The sequence below is a fragment of the Apium graveolens genome, chromosome 8 (assembly GCF_009905375.1).
Source record: "Apium graveolens cultivar Ventura chromosome 8, ASM990537v1, whole genome shotgun sequence".
Taxonomy (NCBI): domain Eukaryota; kingdom Viridiplantae; phylum Streptophyta; class Magnoliopsida; order Apiales; family Apiaceae; genus Apium; species Apium graveolens.
In genome coordinates, this window is record NC_133654.1 from 130,754,869 (window position 1) to 130,764,849 (window position 9,981).

General features: G+C 34.2%; 1 protein-coding gene across 6 annotated transcripts; it reads left to right on the forward strand.

The window, feature by feature from the left end:
* Positions 1-7,006: 7,006 nt before the first annotated feature.
* On the forward strand, positions 7,007-9,762 carry LOC141679146 (E3 ubiquitin-protein ligase KEG-like). Of its 6 annotated transcripts, none has more exons than XR_012558060.1 (6): positions 7,007-7,363; positions 7,495-7,584; positions 8,594-8,824; positions 8,994-9,016; positions 9,101-9,220; positions 9,338-9,762. XR_012558060.1 is itself a non-coding variant. In XM_074485651.1 (5 exons), the coding sequence occupies exons 3-5, from the start codon at positions 8,706-8,708 to the stop codon at positions 9,576-9,578; spliced, it is 480 nt and encodes a 159-aa protein (XP_074341752.1). In that variant the 5' UTR covers positions 7,010-7,363; positions 7,474-7,584; positions 8,594-8,705; the 3' UTR covers positions 9,579-9,762. The 6 variants fall into 6 exon arrangements, 4 of the variants coding, with proteins under 4 accessions (XP_074341752.1, XP_074341751.1, XP_074341754.1 ...); XR_012558059.1 differs by having other exon boundaries at positions 7,008-7,363; positions 8,965-9,016; XM_074485651.1 differs by lacking the exon at positions 8,994-9,016 and having other exon boundaries at positions 7,010-7,363; positions 7,474-7,584.
* The last annotated feature ends 219 nt before the right edge of the window (positions 9,763-9,981 follow it).

Genomic DNA, 9,981 nt, shown 5'->3' on the forward strand with positions numbered 1-9,981 from the left:
ACTTCAACGGATGGTGCACTTTGTCTTTCAACGGATGCTGCATTGCTTCTTTCAACGGAAGCTGAATTATGACTTTCAACGGATGCTGCATTGCTTCTTTCAACGGAAGCTGAATTATGACTTTCAACGGATGCAGCATTCTGTGCATTATCCAAAGGCAGATTCTGAATTCTTCTTGAGATGCCTTCTTCATCATTCTCATCTTCACTATCATCACAATATATCTCAATGTTGTCAAATTTGAGCCCTTCATGATGTCCCTCATCTGTTAGTCCATCAATCTTTTTATCATCAAACACAATATGCACAGATTCCATGACAATGTTAGTTCTTAGATTGTAGACCCTATAAGATTTTCCAGCAGAATAACCAACAAATATTCCTTCATCAGCCTTTGCATCAAACTTCCCTTTGTGATCAGATTGATTCCTTAAGATGTAACATTTGCAACCAAAGACATGCAGAAAGTTTAAAGTTGGTTTTCTTCACTTGAATAGTTGATAGAGAGTCATGCCTTTTGCCTGATTGATTAGAGAAATATTCTGAGTGTAACATACACAGTTAACAGCCTCAGCCCAAAAGTAAGTTGGGAGTTTTGACTCTTCAAGCATTGTCCTTGCAGCTTCAATTAGTGATCTGTTCTTCCTTTCCACCACACCAATTTGTTGTGGAGTCCTTGGAGCTGAGTACTCATGCATGATCCCATTTTCTTCACAGAACAACTTCATGGTTGAATTCTTGAACTCAGTTCCATTGTCACTCCTAATATTCCTTACTTTGAAATCAGGATGATTGTTGACTTGCTTGATATGATTGATAATGATTTCACTAGCTTCATCCTTTGATCCAAGAAAATAGACCCATGAAAACTTAGAGAAATCATCAACAATCACTAGGCAATATCTTTTCCTTGAAATTGACAATACATTGACTGGTCCAAAAAGATCCATGTGCAGCAGTTGTAATGGTTCATCAATTGCAGATTCAAGCTTCTTACTGAATGATACTTTCTTTTGCTTTCCTTTCTGACAAGCATCACACAGTCCATCCCTTGTGAATTCCACTAGAGGCATTCCTCTAACTAAGTCCTTTTTGACTAGATCATTCATTGTCTTGAAATTCAAATGGGATAGCTTCTTGTGCCATAGCCAACTTTCAACTGCACTTGCTTTGCTGAAAAGACAAGTAATGGATTCTGCATCTGTAGAGTTGAAGCCAGCTAGGTACACATTTTCTTTTCTAACTCCAGTTAGAACCACTTTATTGTCCTTCTTACTTGTGACAATACATGCTTCAGAATTGAAGGAGACAGTATTCCCTCTGTCACAAAGTTGACTGATGCTCAATAAGTTGTGTTTGAGACCATCAACCAATGCAACTTCATCAATGATGACATTTCCTTTTGAAATCAAGCCATATCCCATAGTGAATCCTTTGTTGTCATCTCCAAAGGTTATGCTAGGGCCAGCTATCTCCTTAAACTCTGTGAGCAGGGTGAAATCTCCTGTCATGTGTCTTGAACAACCACTGTCCAAGTACCATAGATTCCTTCTTTGTCCCTGCACACAACAAAATCAATCAAGTTGATTTTGGTACCCAAGTTTCCTTGGGTCCAGCCTTGTTAGTCTTTTTCCTAGACTTCATTCCTCCTGCATCTTTTGATTTAGGTAACTTTGGGTCAACCTTGATCTCAGATGTGGTTGGTTGAAGTATAGGGTTAGTCACAGAATCATTTAGCACATTTGATCGATAAAGCATAGATTGTGCAAACATGTTATTCCACATAGGCATATTGTATGGCATGTGAGGCATACTAAATGCAGTAAAATAGGGATTATTAATATATGGCATGTTTGCAAGATGTGCATGAGGATTCTGATGAGACATAACAGGCATAGCATGCAGAGGTGACATAGACATGTTAGGCATGGAGGGATTTGAAGGCATGAGAGCATTTTTAACAGATTTGCAATTATCAGATAGGTGATTAACACTTTTACAATGCACACAGCTTTTTCTAGGAGCATACCTATCAGGTGTGTAATTGTTATATTTATTAATCCCTACCTTCCCATTTCTTTTAGATTTTCTTTTAGTTTCCTTCTTATCCTCAACCAACTTAAGCCTATATTTCAGCTGATTTAAAGTCATGTGTCCTATATTCACCTTACTGACATCTTTGGATGTGCTGGCTCCTTCTTTGACAAAGTTCTTGAGAGTTAAATCATTCTTCTTATTAAGATTTTTATTACTTGCCTGTTTTAATTGATGAGCCTTCAACGGATGCTCTTTTTCTTCCTTCAACGGATAACTTTCATCATCTGTTGATTCCACATCCGTTGACAATCCATCAATTAATTCTAACTTCTTTTTGTTTTTCTTCCAGGCATCCTCACAGAATGATTCAATTCCCTGAACCTTGGCAATTTGAACACCCACATCCCTAGATGTTTTCCAGGCCTTGATTACCTCTTGCTCACTTTCTAACTGTTTAGAAAGAATTTCTACTTTCTTAGCAGCTTCTTCTAGTTCACTCTCAACAGTCAAGCATTTAAGTTTAATCTTTTCAAGCTCAATTACCTGACTCTCTAACACAACATTCCTATCACTTAAAAACACATTATTTTCTTTGATCCTAGTGTTTTCTTTAGCTAGTGATTTTAGAGAAACACGCAAATGATTTAATTCATTGGACATATCATTTATGGCTTCATTGCATTCATGTTTAGAAAGCTGAGAGAGATCAGTAGTAATTACCTGGTTGTTTGATGAACTAGTTTCATTTTTATCAGAATTAGCCATCTGGGCTAGGTTGACATATTCCACATCATCATCTTCATTTACCCCATCTGCTGCCCAATCATCTTGAGTGAGAGAAGCTCTTTCCTTTTGTTTGAGCAAATCAAAATACTTCTTTTTGTAATCAACTTGCTCAAATTTCTTTTTCTCAGAATTTGGCTTCCTACACTCACTTGCAAAGTGTCCACTAATGCCACAGTTGTAACATTTGAACTTTGATTTGTCCACCATGTTTTTGTTTGGCTTAGTGAACTTTGTGTTTTTCCTGAACTTCATCTTTGCAAACCTCCTGGACAGAAAGGCCAGATGTTCATCAATATCATCAGATTCATCCTGACTGGAATTGTCTTCATCCTCAGCAACTTGCTCTTTACCCTTGCTTGATTCTGATTTGCTTGTGCCAATTTTGAGACTTGGTATTATCTTTTCCTCATTTCTGGCTTCAACTTTTTCACTGTCAGCTACAAGTGCAACTGATCCTCCTTTTCTCTTTCCCTTTTCCAACAGCTCATCTTGCTCCATCTCAAGTTCATAAGTCTTCAAAATTCCATATAATCTTTCGAGTGTGAAGTCCTTATAATCTTGAGAATTTCTTAGAGAAACAGTCATAGGCTTCCATTCCTTTGGTAGAGACCTTAGAAATTTTAAATTGGAGTCCTTGACTTGGTACACTCTCCCATACAGCTTTAATCCATTCAATAGTTTCTGAAATCTATTGAATGTATCATTCAATGATTCTCCTTCTTCAAAATGAAAATATTCATATTGTTGAATGAGAAGCTGCATTTTGTTTTCTCTAACTTGCTCAGTGCCTTCACAGATAAGCTGCACAGTATCCCAAATTTCCTTAGCAGTTTGGCTGTTGATGACATTGTCAAACATATCTTGATCCAGGCCATTAAATAAAATGTTCATGGCTTTCTTGTCCTTGTGGACCTCTTCAATATCTTCAACAGTCCATTCTGCCTTTGGCTTGGGAATAGAGTGTCCAACAACAACTGTAGTAGTAGCAGCTGTGGCCACCTTGTGTGGGATGTGAGGACCATTCTCAATGCAGTTGATGTAGCTTTCATCTTGAGAGAGAAGATGTAAATGCATCTTCACCTTCCAGTGATGATAGTTATCTCTTTCCAGGATTGGAATCTTTACACCAATATCCTTCTTACTCATGATGTTAGCAGAATAGATCTTTAAACTCTTTGTATGTTAAGAGCTTGCTCTGATACCAATTGTTATTCCCAGTGGACTAACAATGAGATTTACAGAAGGGGGGTTGAATGTAAATCTCAAAACTTTTTCAAGTTTTGAGCAGTTTTTAAGGCTAAGTGTTTAAGTGAACAAATGTGTGTGAATTGCTTGAAGCTGATACAGACAAATATATATTCAAACACAAATGTAAAGAACACAAAGAACTTAAAAACTTTTCTGGTGGATTTGTTGTTCCACCAGAGATGTGTTATTTCAGAAAATCTGTGATTCAAAGAATTAAATCACAGCTGCTTCCTAGTACAAAGTAGATGATTTTCTCTCTTGATATTTCTAAACAGCTCAGGAAAATTCTCTTCTAATTACTAGCTGCTACTTGGTTTATATAACACCAAGTTTAAAAGTGAAGACAAAACTGTAAAATACAATTAAAAGGATTCTTCACATGTTTCTTCTTCATTTCTCTATCCAATGCAATCTAGGATAATCTGTGAATCTTTGAATACTTCCTTGTTTGCATCAGAATGGGAATGCTGCATTTTCTTGATTCCTCCTAGAGGCTTCCACATTCCAGTTTGTCTCTGTCAACCCATGTGCCTCTGTCAGCTTGTGAATTGTCACTATCAACTGCTAATGAACCAAGCATCCGTTGAAGCTTTCATCCGTTGATGCCTTATCCATTGAGGCTTTATCCGTTGAAGCTTTATTCCTTGATGCATTATCAGTTGAAGTCTTTATCCGTTGAAGCACTTATCCGTTGATGGATATTATCCGTTGAAGTATTAGAGACATCCGTTGAAGCTTTGTTTCTTATCCGTTGAAGGTCTTCAATATCCGTTGATACTTCTTCACTCATACAAAATTACAAGGCATGAAATATTTACAATTAGCCCTCCTATTTGTATATCCATTAGTAGTCAACATGACTGATAATTTCCTACAACATCTAAGAATTACAACTTGAAACCAGAGAATGAAATGTGCTACAATACTAAACTTATTGCTAAGTAAAGCTACTCCTTCAACGGATAACCAAGATGGTCTTATCCGTTGAGACTACAAACACTAGATTTTTACTTAAGTGTTTTGTTTAACTTATCATCAAAGTAATACACATATTGCTAACAATAACCCATGCATTACAGCCTTCAAAGAAAGTAGCAAACTTAAAACTATTAACCAAGTAAATAAGAACTTAATATTATTAACTAATTACATAAGAAAAAAAAGACTAATTAGCTACTATACAAATCAGAGTATCATTTTATTTTATGCTACTGACATCATTGACATCCAAGATACAAATTATAATACAACTTATACAACTATTGAGTACAATTTGTATTCCAAATGTTTGTGAAATTCTCAGACTTGTATTTGTTTTACTAAATGACACACCATTTATTAAATTTTCCCTTCCCGGTATATAAAACGACCGAGTCAACACTGGAAACATGCATCTTTAAATAGCTAACTGGGATCTAGTCTAAAACCTTATATACAATATTTTTTTAAGAAACAAGATGCTCATCACTATTACAAGTGACCCTGATGACAAACACATGGTTAGTTAGGTATGTAATTTAGATTAATATTCAACAACTCACTCAAATACATAAACTATTATTGACGATTCAACACTCACTCTAATTAAAATTTTATACCTTTTCCCCCGGTAGGTAATATTTCCTACAACAACAACATCTACTGCAGTTATGGTACAGAAAATCTCATACGCATACTCTAGTTTATCTACCCTAACTCTCCTTTCATCAACCTCCCCATAAATTGTGTCTATATATTTATTTTACCGGAAATTTATTTTATATAATTAATAGTTTCGGAATATAATATTACATGATAACCAATATCTCATGATATTTGAATTATGCTTTTCCTTGTAAACCCTTCTAAAATTATCTTCGCATGTGTTGGAGTAGACATTATATTATCCTGTAATTAAAATTATTTTTTGCACATGTAAATATTTGGAGTATAAATAAATAATTAATTGGTTTCTTAGTTGACTTGCAAGTATTATTAGTTTAATTAACTAATTAAACAACTCTTAGTGTATTATCTGAATTATTACCTCTCACATTCCAAGGAAAAATATGAAAATAAAAAGTATTTTCTCCCTCCACGCATTTACTTAATAAAATTTTAAACAATGTATGATATGAGAGTTGGTATTAGAGATATCTAAAATAATATAATAAAATCAAATATAATCAAGTTTGAGTTAGTATTAGTAAGGATACACTGCTGACACTTCAAAAATGAACTTACCTTGATAATAAAAAATATTGCAGGAACTGGCCTCCTCAATAATATGAGGGACTGTAAAAGTAACTCAAACAGTTTTTTATTATTGAAAAAAATAGAATCAAATAGTTAAATAATGTTACTGGGAAAGTAGGGCTTACTCTTCTTGGATAGTTATCTTTACTTAATAATTATCTGGAGAAGAACTCGTTATTCCCTTTCTCTGTAGTTTAAGAAAATAATTAAAGAATTGTGCAAAGGATATGGTAAAAAATTGTTTTACTAGAGAGATAATTAGCTTTCCATAAATTAATTGTTACTAATAATTAAATGTTAATGTAAATGGAAAGTGAGAATATTAAATCCAAGTGGTCCTAAAAAGACAAAACCAATGAGTTAAGGTTCTGTTTAAATTACAGGAACAAAACATGGACATGAAGATCAATCAGAATATTGTAGAGCTATTAATTGTAGTTGTAGGACTTCTTAATCTCCCTCAATGCGTAATCATATAGAGTAAATTCATTACTAGAAATACTACCTACAACATCACCCCTTTAATATCGGCTAGAAATTTCACAGATTTTAAAAATAAATTTAACATCTATCATTTCTAAAATAATGTTAAATATGGTTTAAGACATCACTCTGTAAAATAGATGGTGTCTATTTTTATTTTTGAAAAAATTGAAAAAACCGCTTTTCACTTTTCCCCCTTGATACACCAAAAATTTTCCCCCTTAAACAAAATTTTTATTTCTCCCCTTTTCCCCTTTTCCATCCCGCTTTATCTCTTCTCTCTCACTGTCTTCTTCTCTTTGCTCTCTCGCTCGCTCGCTCTCTCTCTCTCTCTCTCTCTCTCCATTCTCTCTCGACATCTCAGTCTCTCTCTATAACCCTTATTTTATAAACCTAATTAGTGAAATTCATCCGAATTTGTAGTCACATGCATCTCTCTCACCATTACCCTAACTAAGTACAAATCTAGTTTGAGGTATGTTCTAATCGAAGGAGGTGAAAAATTAGGGTTTATTCCCTCCAATTTGAAAAGCCACTAAGATCTGTAACAGCTATTTGTTTGTTTTGGTTTTAGGTAATATTTACTGATTAGTTGTTGAAAATTAATAAAGCATCATAGATTTAATATTATGCTTCTTATATTTTGTATAAATATTAATTTCACTATGTTCTTTCTCCCACAAGGATTCTTCTGAACTTCTGCAGGTCTAGCTTCGGTGGGGTTGGTGGGCCTTCAGCGCAGAGTGATATAATTGGCTTTTATAGAAATTTAAATACGTAGACACGAAAAACAAGGTAAAACCCTGTACTTAATTTGAGTAGGCATATGACCCTGTAAGTTAGAAAAATTAAGTTCTGTTTGTTATGATTCTTTGGTGCTTGAGTCCTGTGTAATGCATTGTTTTTTCATGATTCTCTTGTATAAGTTCAATATGAATTGATTCACAAAGCATATAGTCTGATTTACTAGAAAGATAATGATTGATTTAGTAAAGTTGTCAGGCAAGCTCCAAATGATTTTTATATGATTCGTATATATTCCATGACTACGTTTGAGTAATGTATTTAATGATAGTCATAATATTAAATTTCTACAGACTTATGGACTGTACAACTCAATAATGAAATATAGATGTCTTGTTAAGTTGTTATGGTGTTTTAATTCATCACTCAAGAAGAACTAAAAAATTATTTATGAATTATCATGCTTAGAGTCTGAAGAAACAAAATATGTATACTTGGCTTTTCAGAAATGTTTTAATAGAATTTGTTTCAGTTCAGATGCGTCAGGCTTGCTTGGAAATAGAAATATAAACTTGTCATTGCTGAGTTGAGGCTTATCTAAATAATTAAGTTTGGGTTTATCAATGATTGTGTTAATCAATTGGACTGTTATAGCATAGTGTTATTTTATATGAAGCAGTTCCCTTATTTTTAGATTCAAATACTCATACTGTAGTTTCTGATTATTGAACTCCACTAATTTTAATGAAATCTACCTGTCAGAAAGCTTGCTTTGAATGTGATTCTTGCATAATTTATTCATGTATGGATTGTACTTTTCTCAATCCGAACTACACATTCCCGAAGGAATGAGAGCCGGTTAAGAAGCCCTTGAGTCTTTTCTAGGATGATGCTATAAGCATATCAGTCGAATCAGATGCCTAGAGCTTTGGTTGTACACTGGTGGAATTATGCACTGGTTTTATTCCATATGTGCAGTTACTTCGTCTATATGATAAGGATATACCTTCTTATAAAAAATAGCAACTCATAGTGACAACGCTTGATTATATTTTTGCAGGTGGGCGGGCTTAAATGCAGTAGAAATTTATCGAATTGTTTTCAATGATCGTAGACAACCTCCTCAATATGCAAGCGTAGTTGGTATTGGCATACCAAGAAAATTGTGGAAGATGATTGGTGAATGCTTGCAGTTCAAGACATCCAGAAGTCTAACATTTAATGCAATTCTAGAAATATTTCTAAGGCACTTGCAAGAGATACCATGCAGTCCCCCTACAAGCCCAGATAAGTAAGATCCTGATCTATTTTTCTTTTTTCTTTTTTTTTTCAGCTAAAAAGACCCTGATCTTTAAATTAAGTCTTTTCTTCTTTTTCTATATCTTACAATTGTTACTACATTTTTTGAGTACGTGTCGTATCTTATTATAGGGTTAGTGACAATAGCCATTCTCTTGCAGGCTTTTTCCTCTTCCTAAAACTGGTTTGCACTGTTCATCTTCTTCAGATATACATATATGTACTTTTTAATAAAAAAAGTAATCGAATGTGTTGTACATGTATGCAGTGGTATACCCAATTTTCTTGAAAATGGCATAGAAGAAGCTTTACCTGATTTGATTACACCCCAGGATGATTCATGCCAGTTGCACCAGCTAGTCTCCGAAGGCAATGTGTTTGTTGTTAGGTGGTGTCACTTTCTTAGTGTTTTATTGGAATAATTTCTTAGTGTTTTATTGGAATAATATAAAGAGTGTAGGGGAGATTTTAAATTATCTTTGCCTTCTCCCTCTCATTTGTGCAGGGATTTGCTCACTAAGATTGCATCAAGAACTGGTATAAACTCATTATATCTTCTGTTAAAAGCACAAAACGCTAATGGACAAACTACTCTTCACCTGGCTTGTAGACGTGGTAGTTCAGATCTTGTGAATGCCTTTTTGGAGTACGAAGAGGCTAATGTGGTTGCTTTAGACAAAGATGGTGAACCCCCACTTGTATATTCTTTAGCGGTTGGATTTCCTGAATGTGTTCATATCCCATAATGGTAAGAGATTTTCATGTTATAATTGGTAAAGAAACAAGGAAACATGCATTAGACTATCCTCGATTATCCTCGATGTAACGACTGGGATTTTTGTGATGTATTTATATGAATAGAATATAGTTTTTGTGCTATTACGTGGATTTATGTGTATAAAATAAAAGGTTAACTAATTTTGTGGTTTATGTTTAATTTCTGTAAAATAGTAAAAGGGAACGCGAGATAACTTGTTCCAGTTTGATGAGTCAGTGAAGGCATATGATACATTGATTGTCAGGCCGTCAGGTTGAACGGAACCCATAATATAAAAAGGGAATTAAATGAAAAGGGGAATAATGTGTTTAAGTGTATGAAGGTCAATTATGTTTGATGTTAATTATGTTTGATGTTACTGTGTAAATATA